The 15,747-nt window shown below is 41.0% G+C and overlaps 2 protein-coding genes across 25 annotated transcripts in view; one reads left to right on the top strand and one right to left on the bottom strand.

Moving 5' to 3' along the window:
- Window positions 1-15: 15 nt before the first annotated feature.
- Window positions 16-5,912, top strand: LOC137135736 (uncharacterized). The gene is made up of 7 exons (XM_067520262.1): window positions 16-561; window positions 1,480-2,004; window positions 2,081-2,266; window positions 2,568-2,645; window positions 3,694-3,792; window positions 3,888-3,935; window positions 4,023-5,912. The coding sequence occupies exons 1-7, from the start codon at window positions 423-425 to the stop codon at window positions 5,282-5,284; spliced, it is 2,337 nt and encodes a 778-aa protein (XP_067376363.1). The 5' UTR covers window positions 16-422; the 3' UTR covers window positions 5,285-5,912.
- Window positions 5,913-5,968: 56 nt separating this feature from the next.
- The window catches only part of kcnt1b (potassium sodium-activated channel subfamily T member 1b), a 62,718-nt gene continuing 52,939 nt past the window's right edge, over window positions 5,969-15,747 (bottom strand). For 10 of the 24 annotated variants that reach the window (XM_067520242.1, XM_067520239.1, XM_067520245.1 and 7 more), the window contains 9 exons: window positions 15,232-15,315; window positions 15,011-15,139; window positions 14,608-14,628; window positions 14,052-14,349; window positions 12,310-12,372; window positions 11,996-12,046; window positions 10,022-10,033; window positions 9,261-9,345; window positions 5,969-8,964 (listed from right to left, as the gene is read on the bottom strand). In XM_067520242.1, the coding sequence (XP_067376343.1) occupies window positions 8,844-8,964; window positions 9,261-9,345; window positions 10,022-10,033; window positions 11,996-12,046; window positions 12,310-12,372; window positions 14,052-14,349; window positions 14,608-14,628; window positions 15,011-15,139; window positions 15,232-15,315 (864 nt within the window). In that variant the 3' untranslated portion in view covers window positions 5,969-8,843. Of the gene's footprint in view, window positions 8,965-9,260; window positions 9,346-9,959; window positions 11,803-11,995; window positions 12,047-12,309; window positions 12,373-14,051; window positions 14,350-14,607; window positions 14,629-15,010; window positions 15,140-15,231; window positions 15,316-15,747 lie in introns of those variants that run through there. The other 14 variants (XM_067520252.1, XM_067520251.1, XM_067520261.1 and 11 more) reach the window with 11 other exon arrangements.

Below are 15,747 nucleotides of genomic sequence, written 5' to 3'. Positions count from 1 at the left end.
ATTTTTTTTTTTTCCTCTGGATTGATCACTTTTCATGTCCTTTTATGAGTTGTGCACTAACTTAACAATGTTGTATGAATCTTCTCAAAGCAAAGGAAAGAAAAATCTGGCATCCAGTGCAACAGGTTTTCTACTTTAAGCAGCTTTAGAAGCTTCGGGCCCCTCTGGTGCGAACATCCTCGCACTCCACCAACCAACTGGAACAGCGGCTTCAATGATGCCTTGACGCCTGAGCTCATATCCATGGTAAACTCTGATCTCTCCATGGCAACTGTGTTTCTTTTTCACACCTGCTAGTTCAGGTCATCACAAGACCTTCAAACTGCTAAACCGTCACTCCAGCTATGTGCATCCCGCTGTGATAACTCTGGTCACCATGAGAGGTGAGTGCACGTATTTCATGCTCATCTTGAACGTTGGAAATGACCTGTAGAACTAACGGATGTGATTTGTTTTTTATCACAGTTGTTTGGATTCTCACTGTGCTGCTAGTGAATGTGGAGTTCAGCTATTCGTGTGTTGGAGAAGGACACATTTTGCTCTGCCTGAACATCCCTTCACGTGAGAAAATTATTTAATAATCAGCTATATATATTAGTAAGTAGACTCATAAAAATATTTGAGCGGATGTTGGTGTTTGAGTATTGGATTTTTCAGTTATGGAGTCCTTAAAGTTTTTTTTTTTTTTTTTTATTAATACAGTATACACAAAGAATTTAAACAGTCTAACACTATGAACTAAATATAATAACTGATCATTATTGATTAATGATACACATCATATCACACTTCTTATCTCTCAGCATAATGAGAGATATTAGAAAATGTTTTTTTTTTTTTTTTCTTGTAATTAAATCTAAGTACAGTATAAAGCTACACTATATAGAGCGATGCTCAACAACTTATTGTGGAGAAGTGCTGTCGATGCCTCTCATGACACACACTAAGAGAACAGCACAGGCAGCAGGAAAGGTTATCCCAACACATAAATGTAAATGCCACGGGCCTTTATAGATGAATTTGGTAATGATAAAATCCTTATCACGTTCATGGGGGGAGTGCTTGAAAATCACTCTTGATTTTGGCAATACAGGACATGGAGTGTGTGGTGATGTTACACCGCACAAGTTTACCACCAGAGGGCAGCAAACGCACCAAAGACATAAGCTTCAACATGAGTAGACTGGCACTAGGGATATTAAATTTTATTAAATTAAATTTATTTTTTTATCCCGTGAGTTCAGGGTCACCACAGCAGATCATTGTCCGTATGTTGATTTGGCCCAGTTTTTACGGTGGATGCCCTTCCTGACGCAGCCCTCCCCAATTTCTACCGGGCTTGGACCGGCACTGCACAGCTAGGGATGGGAATCGAAGTCAGAATTTATAAATTACATTCATGCAGTCATCGGACCAGCATTTGGTTTGAAAACACATTCATTGTGAATTCAGCCGTACTACTAATTTTAATACTTTTAGATTTCAGCCCTGGTTATTTGACCCTGGTGATGTATCTCAGTGACGTTGGCGAGATCAATGCCACCATGTTTCGCAGCAGCAACCTCAGCACTGTGACCAGGCTCAGGATCGACAACGCTGGCATCACGGGAATCGCCGAAGGGGCCTTCAGTTCTTTCCAGAACCTCACGAGTCTCAGTTTAAACAAAAATGCAGTGACGCAGGTGAACCCTAAGTGGTTTGGCCATCCTGCTATCCTCAACGAACTCAGTCTCACAGAAAACCTGATTGAAGTTGTAAACGAGTTTTCATTTAGTGGACTGATTGGCCTCACAAAGCTAAGTCTGACAAAGAACAGAATCCGAACCATCGTTCCAAATAGTTTTAGCTCCCAGACCAACTTGGCTGAGTTGGATTTATCTAATAATAGCATGACTCAGGTTTCGCCTCTGGCCTTCAGTTCTCTCGAGTCCACCAGGATCAAACTAAATGGGAACCCGTGGGACTGCTCTTGTGAAGCCAAGGACTCTGTTGACACCCTGAAAGGTTGGTGAAACGGAGACTTAATAGGTCCAGCGTGTTTGACCAACATCTGAAAACCTAAAGCTGCTTGTTTTCTCAGATCTATGGAACAGATCTCTGTTAGACCCACTGGGGGTGACCTGTGAGAGTCCTCCTCCTCTAAAAGATCACCCTGTGTGGAACGTGCCCGTGTGTGTGCTGTCTACAACACCAAGATCACCATCAGGGACACAAACCGTCCCCCCTAACCCCACTGGTCCACTCTCAACTGTCCCTGCATCTTTTGGTACATCCGGTTCTTCTTGTCTCTTGTAATTGTGGTGATGCTTTACTTCGCAGGTCCCCGGGGTTTCGCAATGAGGTTTATGTTAATGGAGGCCATTGGACACAGCCCCAGAAACATTTACAAAACAGACAGGTGGCAGGTCACAATCATAAAATAATAATAATTTCTCGATTACATTTAAAATATTGTCGGCTACCTGCATTAGGTCATTTGTGCATATTACCTCTGTTGTACATGTGGTTCTTCTAATGTTCTTCACTGTTAAACCTACTTACCCTTGTTCTCTCTTGTTCATCTCCAGCACAACCAGCATCAGAGAGACAAAGTTCTGTCCAACCCAAACCCACTGAAAGCCTGACAACAGTGACTTTAAAGACGGGTATAATTGGTTCTTCTCACTTTCCATTTTACATTTAACAATGGAGACGGGACTAAGAGGAAAAAGGTTTTATTTAGGGAGAAGCAGGAAAAACAAGATAAAATATGTTGATGAGCTTTTTAGTAGAAAGTCCTGTTTGCTAAAATTAAGTGACTTATAATATCATGGAAAACCACATTATCCACGTTCCCTTTCTGACTGGTCAGAACAAATCACAGCTCCTCAAAACCTTTTGAATGTCAGATTTATTCTAATTCTATGACACCGAAAACTAATTAGTGGTTATCTTAACATATGTTTGTTTGCCTCATTTTTGCACTATGCTGCTAAGTGACTGTGGTAGTGGGATTTTTCTTGTGGACAGCCCAAGGTTTCAAATTCAATTTTAGTTTTGTCCTTTGTTCAAGACAGGTGTGCGAGTAAAAGCTCCCACCTGCCAGAACAGAGCTTAAAGAAATACACAATTTCTCATAAATATAGTTTATTTTTCTTCCATTTTGGAAAAACTTTCTACTATACAATATAGTTTTCTGGCTTCTGTGTTTTAGTTGTAATACTTTCACAATATTTCACAAACTAATTTAATAACATTTTATTTAAGTATTTCCTTTCCCCATTATTTACAGCTTCCTTGTCTTAATATTCCCTTTTTTTTTCTTTTTAACCTCTGGTTTGCTCCAACCATGTGATTGACTCATCCTGTGGAGGAAAACAGCAGACTTGGCCTGGTGCCTTTGATGCCACCATAGCTTTTTAAATAAACTTAAAAATTGCCACTTAATTCAGATGAACTGTGCACACACAGTATTCTTGAACTTGCCGATTGCTGTTTCGCCTACAGACGCCACCACAACTTGGTAGATTTACCCATATTCCAGTTATTTTGACTGAAGTTAGGCAAATGTTACATGTTTCTCCTTACAATAAAATACAAATCAGATTTAACATTTTAAATAATTGTCATTGCAGTAACACATCTACAAGACTGTCCGGCCTCATATCTTTGCATTCTGGGAGCTTGATTGTTGTTTTCTGGTTTTCCCTATAGCAGCATCATCATCATCACCATCATCACAGACAGAACCCTCTGAACACCCCAGACCCACTGACATGCCCATAACGCTGTCTTCACAAATTGAAGTGACCGGTAGGTTTGATCCCTTGGTCTTTTGTTGAGTTTCAAATTCTGAAATACTACATGTGTATATAATAATCCATTTAATTTCATTTCTGTTTCTTCAGAACCACCATTCAACACAAATACTGTCTGCACACTCGCTGTTGTTATAGGTACGTTGAATATTTCTTGTGCATTTAGTGTGAAGATGACGTGCTGGAAAATACTGTGTGATAATTAAAAATGATTTTCCTTGGCAGTGGTCCTCTGTGTGCTGCTGCTTGTGGTGTGTTTCCTGGCTGTGCTGCACAGAAGGAAACGCACCAGAAAAACCGTGATGCCCAAACTTGCAAAGGAAGACAAAAAGAAAGTCGAAGAAGACAGCAGATCGAGTCCGGATCAGTCTCCAGGACGCTGTGAGGAGAAAGACCTGGAGAGTGGTTGGTGGAGGCCTTTTGCTGGAGTCAGAGCTAAGTCTGCTAATGCTGTTCTCTCTAGGTCGTCTTTTTGCACGTCAGGGAAAGATCAAGTTCCTCCACAAAATGAAACCGAGTCTCAGCCAAAATACACAGACACCCAGGCTGTAAATGAAGTAGCTGGAGGGATGCAGATAGAGAATCTCTCCATCAGTACTGTAATATGTGAGAAAAATGAGAAACGAGCTGATGCTGATGGAGATGTGGCTGAAAACCGCCACTGTCTGTCCATCAACACTGAGACTGTCCCTTATCTGAGCATCGGTGCAAATCCTGATCATCCAAAAAACCAGTCTACCACCGGTCCAGATCATAGATCACAGGTGCAAAAAGTTTTAGGGAGGATCTCAACCTGGCCTCCGACTGCAATTCAGTGGCAGGCACGATGTAAAATGAAGGACGTGGAGGAAAGTAGATCTGACGTCCTCACGTTCTGGACACAAAATGAAATGTTCAAGTTCTCAGATGAAGTTAGGAAGATTGTAAACAAAGCGGAGCAGCCTTCAGGTTCTGATGGTGTCCAAAAAGAAGACAACACTGAGAAAGATCAAGAGGTACATACAGCAAATAAAGCTCGCAAGATATCAAGACTGTCTGAGTCCTCAAAACCAAATGTCCAAACCACTTCGTTCTGCGAGACTCATACCAACACGGACATGAGGCTGGAGGAGCAGCCAAAGGGGGAGGAAATGATCCAGGATGCTGCTTGTGGCAGACAAACAATTAGAGAAACCCCAAATCAGAATCCGGAAAACCTTCATGAAAGCAAACCTGCAGAAAAGCCTCCGCACAAGCCCACGAGTAAGAGCAGCCGAAATGCAGAGCTGAGAAACGAGGCAAAGGGAGCTGCAAGAAGCAGGCTAAGAGGAGAAACCCGAAGCACAGGTTCAAACGCTACCTCTGGTGGGGCCTCGCCTGATGATGAAACGCTGCTGTCCGGCAATGAGTACGCCTTCATGGACCTGCTCCATGAAGTCGTGCAGAACAATGGCCGCTGGACACGAGAGAGGTGGAAGCAGATACATATCAACAAGCAGCGGCGTTAGGGAAGAGATGCCCTCAAACTTTGGTACACGTAACAACAAAGTATATTCTAGTTGAATTGTGAGTAAACTGATTCACTTGAGCCGTCGATGATGAAAAGGATCTTTCACGTAAGTGAAGTCAACATTAACAGGAACGGTTTGACATTTTGAAAAATTGGCTTGTGGTGAAGTTTCCGAGCGTTCAGTGCAACAAGCATCTGTCAGAATTTAGCATAAGTTTTAACGACAGTCGCACAAATACAGGGGATGTTTGCCTACGTCACATTGCTGTGGAAAGTAATGGCAACATTTTTTACCAACTTAATGACCAAATTAATTGTTGGAACCAAGTCAATGTGTTGTTTTTGTACAATGACCCAGAAGCACTGGCCCAGTTGTGTCTGGCTGATGAGGGTTTTATTTCATTTCTTTTTTGGACAACCAGGGTCTACAGCCCTGAACAAGCTCATCCAGGTTGCAGGCTGAGTGGAGACGAGAGCAGCACAGATACTCATCCTACGCAAACAAGTGCATTTTCCTAAAATGTCAAACTGTTTCATTTAGTGGTGGGTAAAACTTAGCATCCCGGATGAAATGAAACCTGTGATTGGCAGCTGGTAAACCACACTACATGTAATATCCAAATGTTCCTCACATTGTCATTTAAGAGTCTGAAATGAAATAAACAAGCTTTGATCCATTAGATCTGGCTACATGCAGCATTTATTTGTTCATATGTGAAGTATACCCACTTCTCATAAGAAATAGTACAAAATGGATCAACCCCCTTAGTCAATGACTCAAAAACAAAGTGGTGGTAAACATGTTACAGTGGGTTTTGAGAAACACCTAGACATCATGCACGTTTCATTCATATAAATACACAGTATCAAATATTGGCTCCAACTCGCAAGCAGTTGACAGGATTATGGTTTCCTCTAGCAACACGATGAAACGTGAAATTTCCCGCTAAATGTACAAAACGTGTCGTTCTTTGCAAGCTCGGACATCAAAACATGCTTTTTAGTGTTTACATGCTCCTCGTGGTAATACGTATGGACAGCAGGATATCTGAAGGAAATCCTTTGTGGAACGTTAACGTTTGTCCGACATGAAGACGCAGGAAGACGTTAAGTGAATGGATCTTCCATTGTGGTTCTCCGCTCACCTGCCCTGTAAACTGCCACTGAGCCTAAATCCACTACACGTTTCAATGGGACTTCTTGCAAAATACATACTGATATACATTATTTTTCTTAAAGAAAAGTTATCTTGATCCTTTTAAAACAAACAAAATTGGCACATTAAGCCATTTCATCATAGCTATCACTTGCTATTTCTTTGACAAATCAAAATGGCACATTTTGAAATAAGCTTTGCAAAATCAGCAAGGTAAATCAAATCAGTGAAATGCACGATGGGTAACACGTCTGTCTTTGCATCACAGCAATGGGTGAATATAGTCTGCAGTGTTGTACAGATTCATATTAAAGGGTCATGCTGTTACGCTCTAGACATCCTGCAGAGCTTAGTGCAAAAATAGTTCAAGTTCTCTTTCACTTTTGAATCACACAGAAGAGAGTGAAACAAAACCAAGTGGGAAAACAATGAAAATAGAAAGTAGCTATTTACAGTGAGCAAACCTCAAGAATAAATAACAAATCAAGAATAAATACTGAACACTGACATGGTTTTACACACGTGTGGCTTGTACAATCTGAAAAAAGATGGTGATTCATTTCCCGCACATTCCAAATGAATTTGGAAATAGATTACAGACGAGAAATGGACTTTACTGTTCCTGGCAACCAGTTGTACTGCAACTCATTTAGAGTTGTGCAACCGGAGATCACAAATTAATATGTACAATCAACTGAATTCACAAAAAAAAAAAAGGGTAGAGCCAAACTGATACTGACAGATTAAAAACAATTTGATAATGATACACGTGTCCGTATTAACTGCGTACACACTTATGATAACGATGCCTTCAAATAATACTTGACAGTTTGTAATATACACTGCATGAGGAGACTGATATTTCTCTCATGCCCCTGTATTAACTGTTAACTGCGGCATAATCACAGGAACGGGAAACCACTAGCACCGGTTTCCTGCACGTCTGTGTCCCAGCACCTTTAGATTTAGAATCATTCCTACAGATTAGACTGTCACGACTTGTTAACGATTGGACAGAGCAAACTTCTCCTCAGCCTTTATGCCAATGTCAGCAAAATGCCTGCAAGTCCTGGCTTCATATGTATCATACAGGTGTGAGAGTGGCATCAGCCTTCCCATCTCACAAAAAAGTGAACGACAATATTTTAGAAACAGTTCAAATGTAACACTATAAAGAACTATAAGCAACAATTTAAAAAATATATGAATATTGTTAATTTTAACTTTAACAAATAAGGTTGACAGCTTGATACTTGCTGGACAGCTACCATCAGTCCTACCATTCCCCGACAAGTCCTAGCGCACTAATATCACATTTCAAATCATTTTTTACTACCGGACAACTGTCTTTATAACAAGCTGTCGTCATCACACGTATAGACTCAGCTCTGTGTTGTTCCGGTTTTGGTCGTTGCAAAAGGATTCAGATAATACAATTTTCAATCTAAACTGGCAGAACTGATAAATTTGACCCGACCAAAAAAAAAAAAAAAGAAAACAGTTTTAAACACAAAATTAATTGTGTTTTGAAAAATAACATACACCAACAAAACTGTAATTACTTGTACTAGAGCTCCATTAAATTTTGTTGGATTGTTGAGCCTGTTACAAACGAGTAATTAATCTTCATTTAGGCCAGTAGTCTTTTGGCAAACAGACAATCGATGCAGAATGGCACATAATATAAAAAGCTATGTAAAGATATTTACAGAGCAATAGAGTAAATGATGACACATACAGTACTGCAGACATGGACATGTTAAATAATCAATATTAAATAGTTACCAAAAAAAACCCTACTAACATGGCTGAGAAAACAGCCACTACAGTGTGTGAATTCACAGATAAGTTTGTGCTTTTAAATAAAATTTAGCAAGAGAACAGAAATTCTTTTAAAAAGTGAAATAAATATTGTACTGTACTTTCAAACTTCATGGCGAGAGGGTGTAGTTGCCCCAGGATTGAGTTATTTTGTATGTTTGGTAAGAAACAGGCGAAGAGGAAGTCGGCCTGAGTCACGGCAACAGGGCAACTTCACCCCTGTGCAAGACAGGTTTTGTGAATTTCAGATTTGATGTTGTGTATGTGCACGAAAACCTCTTAAATGTCCACAGATCGCTCACAACATTGATGGTAGTGTAGGTACAGTAGTGTGGGGGGAGTCTGGGGTTGATGGCGAGGCACTCTTCATGCATCCTCTTGTAGCAGCTCAGTGGGAAATAGCAGGTCTCTCATGATCATCTTCTAAAATGCTGACTGCTTCTGCTCTGAGAGATACATTAATGCACATTCACATCGGACAGACGAGACCTCCCTTCATCTGTGTGAGCCAAACGAGCTCTGTTGGCCCAGGCAGGGCAGAGAGGTTAAGGGTCAGGGTGTCGAGGACTATACGGGGGTTTCAGAGGTGAGTTTCATCCCTCGTCTCTGTGCCAAAGTCCTGCTGGTTCCTGGTACTGCGAGTCTGCCCCACTTGTGAGTCCTCTGGCATGTGTGCTAGAGGGTCAGACCGGATAATGTACCTGAAAAGATACAAATGTGGAGTCAGCAGGTTTAGCTTAAAATGTGAAAACTGTCGAAAGCCGACCGGCAAACTGTGGGTAAGTTAGCAGCCTCGAGGTTTTCTTACAACAATTCCGACCCTGCGTGAAAACAAAGTTGGCTACAATTGTTCCGACTGGCCAAAAGCCGGCTGTCAGAGGAGAGTGAGACGTGAAAACCATTTCAATAGGGATAACAAGTGTCGTCTTTTCCACATTATAGTAGAAAATGCTGCAGTTACAAACGTGAATACTGTTTCCTTTGCTCTGATCCTTACACAATGTCATTGAGCTCCAGCACGGTGTCAGGAGGAGGATTGATGAGGACGTAGGACAGTGTGTTCTGGTGGTCATTCATCTCATCTGTAAAAAGAGACAGAACATAGTTTCAGAGCTGCTCTGGTGCCCTCCCTCGACCTCCTCCCTTATACAGAGCATTAACCTGGAAATGAGCCCCCTAAGCCCCGAAAAGACTGACGACAAATGTAAAGGAATGCATTTATAGTTCCAAGTGAAGTTGTATGAAAATCACAGTTAAACCGTTAAAGGGAAACTGCAGAGATGGTTGCTACAACTGTGATGTCATCAAATTTAAGAAAGTAAAAAAACTCATTTAAACTAACAAACTGGTGAGAATAAGCCGTTTTGTTCTATGCTGTCCAGTCAGTTTTATGTGAGTTAGCATTTAAAAATGTAAGAGTTTCGTTATATTTATAAATTACAGAAGAAATTGTTTAATTTTCAAGTTCTCTTTCAGCCTTTGTATGCAGTAAACTGCATGAATGGTTGTCTGTCTGCATGTCTCTCTCTGTGTTGGCCCTAAAATTGACTGGCAACCTGTCCAGGCTGTCCCCCGCCTCCAGCCCCCCTACCACCATTAACAGTATAAGGATTGGCAGTTATCATAATGGAAGACTATTTTCAACATTAATAATGTGTCAGTGTGTGTTATGTTTGTTTATGTCCGTGGTTCCTACTTGCAGTGCGTGATGGGCGGAGGAAGGGAAAGGAGGGCACGCGTCTCTCCATGACAACCCACCTGTTTGTGGCCCTTTATAAAGCCAGGCAGGGTGGAAGAGAGAGAAGGGCTAACCGTTACTGACAGGGCACTTTGTGGAACAAGGGGGAGGCCCATGCTGCCTGCTGACTTAAACAGCGCCCATGCGCAGCTTGAGAATGGAGCCAACATGCAGACGGCGTCCGCGGCTACGCAACATATTGATCCCCATCGCATTCCCTCATTGTCCTGCGCATTCCACACTGGACCAAACAGGCCGGTAAGGCGGCGGGTTGCCATGCCACGGACGACACGCAGCCCCCACAACCCGTCCCCGGGGACGTGTGACACACCCACAGACACAAAGGACATGCTCCAGCATCCGTCAGACTGGACCAAAGGCAGAGCGACTCAAACCAAACTCAGAGGGAAGCAGAAAGCATTGCGAGTGTGAGAGTGGAAGAGGTAAATGTGCTGCTGCATCATAATCGGGTTACATTGATTCAATAATGCTAAAAATCACTACTAAGTAGAGACAAAACAGGCTTGCAATTATAGGGGCCGTACCAATTTGTTTCCCCCCTTACTCAGAGCATCAAATATGGATCATACCGTGGCCACAGAAAATACACAATTCTGATTAATGGGCAGCTGTATGCTGAGGATTCCTTCGTTATGATGCAGTTGAGAAGGATTTTATTCCTGGATTCTTTCTTTTAGCTCTTCTTTAGCGCTTAGACATTCACATGTCCAGTTTTGGCGTTAACACCAAACTGAAGGAACGATGAATTCCTTGCCTGCTTCACCTAATTAAGTCCCTGTCATGATAACTTGAAGATTTTACTAAACTAAGTGACATTTAACACTAATCACTGTAAAAAAAAAAAAAAAAAAAAGGGGAATATTTCTATGAGTATATTTTTATACTATACACATTGTCGATGTTCGGGTGGTTTGCATGGGTACTAGAAGTACTTGTGACTAATTAACAAGTACTACTGCAATCCATTCAGACCTTTCTGCTTGCTTGTTAACTAGCTGTCATGCACTTTCAGCAGCAGGAGGTGGTGTTACATCTGACTTAGTGGAGTTAGTGGAGGGTACACTGTGTCTTGTGCGGTCAGACTAATGTAGCTTGGAAATATACAAATCACATATTTGCATGTTACTTTTTTTTCCCAAATACAAATATGTGGAGATATACACGTTAAAATTAGGCCAGATGCACTTGCAGAAGCACATCCGGGGTGGTCCGGGGGTACAGGTACTTCTGATGAGGAATTACACATTGGCATCATAGTCCTGTTTCACCATAAGTAGCACATTGATAGAGCTGAAATCAAAACTCTTTTACCGTCTGCTACACTCTGCTAGTGTCAAATTACAATAAAGAGTAATGTTGCCAAATGTACAAATTAAGCAGAAATCATTTTAAATTCTCTCAAAGAATTTGAAGGAAATATATCTTCACAACTGGTGGAGGCTCACAATGAGTCTTCATGGGAGGCAGCAACAGCAGCTACGCACTACTAACTTGAAACATATTTCTACAAAGAGTTTGTTAAAAAACCAAATAGACCTTTTTTTTTTTGGCGCCTTTTGGCTTCTGTGGCCATGATATCAATGTCATAATACATTTTGGGAGGTGTCCTGATGGAAAAACCTACACGGTAAAACAGGGTGGCATCTCCAACATGAGGACACCTCTGATTAACTTGTGCACATTCTATGTTTAACCTTCCATCCACAGACAGAATGTGTTCCGCTCCACTCTTTAAGCCATACTCTGACGCCCTGCAGGACTCTTGCCATTTGGGACGTCACTTCACGGGAACACAATGCAGAAACGACCAGAGAAAGAGGGAGAGACAGTAGAACAAAACAGAATTGCTAGTGATATACCACTCATTCAGACAGGAAAAACACACACACACACACACATACATCCACACACACGCGCGCACATCCACACACACTCATGCAGTAGAGTTGCAATACTATGGTCAACCAGCTAACCTGACAGCCTGGTTCCCTCTGTATATGGGTGCTCTGAAATGTCCTGCAACTCTGAGCAAGGGCATTCACTGTTAACTTCAATGGCCTGATTTGTTAAATTGTAATTAATAGAAAATGAACAGTATCATCAAAATTGAAGTGAAAAAAAAAAAAAACATCTTTTACAAATGAATATTTGTATTTTATATTTCTATGGATAAATTCAGTGCACTAATCTTCAATGGATGCTGGTGAAAGGACAACTTTCCTTTCTCCACAAGATGGACGTAGCCACTCACATGTTATAAATAAGTTAGAAACAGCACACAAATTACCTTGCAAATATCCTAGATTTACTCGATTCATGACATCGCTCGCAGTGAGATTAGAAACATCCTCTAAAAGCCAAAAGGAGGGAAGACAGAAGTGTCAGAGAGAGAAAGTAGGAGGAGGAACAGAGGAGGAGGGGGGGGCAGAAAAAAAGGAGGTATAAAAAGATCAGGCAGGCAGTGAAGGCATTTGCAGTTAAATACTCAAAAAAGTGAGAGCAATGCAAAGAGGCCATGCATCCGTTTTGGCACAGAATCACTTCCAAACTATTCACACGATCATCGTAAGGATTATTGCATCCTTACGATGATGAGCTTTTAGGGTTCTCCCTGTGATGCGCTTAATCAATGTTATATCATATTTAGAAAGTGCAACACATCTGGAGCATGATTCTGTTTGCCTTCAAGCATAAAGCTGGGAGGAGAGAAGCTAAAGTAAAAGAGTGAGCAGAGAGAAGAATGCAGGCAATTGCAGTCTGGAGTGCAACTGAGATGAGGTTTAGTGTTCCTACATCTCCATGCATGACATGTTCACATCCACATGTGGGTCTGCTCATGAATATGCAGTGGGGTCCATGAGTTATGGCACACTGAGGAGGAGTTTGATGAGTGTTAAACTGATGAGGTTTTCGGAAAGTTGATGGCTATGTTGAAGATATTTTCTAGACTGACAACAAAACACAACACAACACAAGACGTCCTGATAGAAAATGAAATGAGATAAAGTGACGAACACAGATTGGAGTTCTTGAGGATCTCAAACACGGAGCTGATCTTAAAAGTAGAAATGTGTTCAGTGGGTCGGGCCAAACCTCAGCAGGCAGAGCAAAAGTCACCTAAACTCCAGCTTCTTCAATCGACTGCACATTGTTGGAGCTATTGAGGCTCTTTTTGCATTGATCACTCACACTATACACTTTAAGTAGTACACCTGTAGAATATAATGCAGTTCAACACAGCAGCACTGCTTACAATCTTAGAATTTCTCAGCTTTTAAGTTGAAACTGTCAGAAAGGTGATAATTCTACTCTGTTTATTATGGAGGTCATACACTCGTTATATCTAGGACCATATGTTATATATATTTGGGCTGTTCACACTTTTCACACTCAATCAGATGCGAGTCATTTGGGTAAATCGGCTTTAAAACACATGACTGTTTGTTGTTCTAGAGGCTGTCGCTTAATTTTAATATGGTTTATAAGCTACAACCTAAATCACACATAAAATGTCCAAAACTCAAAAGGGGAATAAATTTACAGTGGTAATATTGTAAAAAGCAGCATATAGTCACATTTCAGAATCTGGAAATACTGTGTTTTTTAAATGTAGTTACATTTGTGAATGACCAGGTGAGTAAAATATTAAAAAGGCAATATAACCACACTAACCTATATTGATAAACAAACTAACTTATCCCTGATGTTTCCTCAACTTAACACTCACATATTTGCTTCACCCACTGAGGTTTAACTCATAATTTACTTTTACATATTTTCCCTGGTGTGACCTTAAAGACGTTTTTTTCAGAATGGAGACCCCAATCTGCAACAAACATTATATTTTCTATTAATATTCAGGTATATTATAATTAGTTGTGATTAAGCAATTATAAAGGAAATGAAAATTAAAAACAATAATTATTCATTACTACATTTAGTCACAAAGTAATTACACGTGAACATCTACATAACAAAGCAAGTGCCCATCACTTCTCTAAAGACGTTGCCATCTGCTGTCGTACTCACCGTATCCCACAGTGGGAAGGCCCAGGTGCTTCATACGATTCTTGACCAGCTCTGACAGCTCCTGTCGTTCAGAGCGCTGGTACAGGTTGAGTCTCTGCTGCGAGATGCGCTCGGCTCGAGTTGATGGTTTGACGTTCCTTCTGCTCAGGCGCCGGGCCCACTGCATGCTTTTCTTCCTCAGCAGCGGGTGCTCCGACTGATCGCTCGTGGTGGAGTTCCTGTGTGCAGTCTTCTCCTTCCAGGACTCCCCGCGCTCGCGTTGCTGCTCGCCATGCTCCGCGTTAATGGACACCTGAGACTGTGGGAGTAGCACGAGAGTGTTAGTGCTAATGTGTGTGCGTGTGTGTGTGTGCAGTCTTGACTGTGTCATCCTGTTTTTTGCTCCATTAAAAGAAAATATGTTAGAAATTCAAAGCAAGCTTCTTACTTTTTATACTTTAGTGCTATTTTCATGAAATCACATTTATCTTTAAGATATAATAGCGATAAAGTCCACACGCCAAAATACCAGAAAGATATTTCATCCTTTCCACTGGCAAGATCAGCTAGAGCTTACCTGTGCATGACTGTCCTTGCACTGAAATACGAGAAGGACAAACAGACATCCAAACAGAAAGATATTGGCATTCAAAGCAAAAAAAACAAAATGACTAAAAGCCTTCAGCCACAACATAAAATTGTAAAAACAGTGGACTTACTAATCAGTTATTTACTATTGCACAGTAGGAAATGAACATTAGTCAGCATAGCTGTATCTTTAGTTAATGACTAGTGGAGTCTGTCCCTTATACATAACGTGCCATGTAATTATTTTGAAGCTGCACAAAAAACTGTGGCATTAACAAAGTCAAGGAGGGAAAGATTAATATAGAGAAGCCAAAGCCAAAGCCAGACGCCAAATATGAAGCCAAACCCACAGCCAGGTGTTAGAAACCAGAATCCGATCAAACTCAACTTGCCTCTGAGGTCGAGAACATGTGTGACTCTGTGCGGTAAATCCCTATGGGGATCTCAGAGCTGGAGGAGCACAGCTTCTGAAAGAGTCTACCGTAAGTCCTGATCCACAGATCCTCCTCTGTGACCTTCATCTGAGGAGAAGGAATGTTGATGCACATCACACACACCTGTTCCACTCAAACTTATAAATCACTTGCTTAGATGAACGAACATTCCTACTTACAACACACAGGTACCCAGAGCCAGGGGTTGTATCCAGGCCAAGAAGCAGCCGCGCAATAGCTATCATGTAGTCCTTAACAAATGACTGTCAAAACAGAGAGAATACTGAGAACACAAACCCTATTTAATTATTCAAAATTCACAGATGATCCAACACTGTGACAAGTTTCCCCTGTATGAGATGTTCTTTATAGAATGCAATTTTACACCTGCCATCATATTTTTTTACAGTTCATTCATTATTTTCTTCTACATATGTGAAAGCATATTGTTGCAGAAATAAGAATGTGAATTAAACCTGAAGCTACAGTATGTAACATTTTTTAAAACATTTTCTTAATAGGAATATTCTATATATTTTATCCTCATGTGGAGAGGTGACACTGACCAGCACTGGCAGCAGTGAATAAGAGAAGAGCAATGACTTCTGCTTAATTAGTGATTTGGGGATCGTTCTTTTTTTATTGTAGTTAACAAGTATTAGTGCGTGTGTGAATGGAAATCAACATTGTAAAGC

This window comes from Channa argus, chromosome 11, assembly GCF_033026475.1.
Source record: "Channa argus isolate prfri chromosome 11, Channa argus male v1.0, whole genome shotgun sequence".
In the NCBI taxonomy this organism is placed as follows: Eukaryota; Metazoa; Chordata; class Actinopteri; order Anabantiformes; family Channidae; genus Channa; species Channa argus.
Note: the sequence above shows the minus strand (reverse complement) of the source record. Positions and strands in the feature narration are given on the sequence as shown.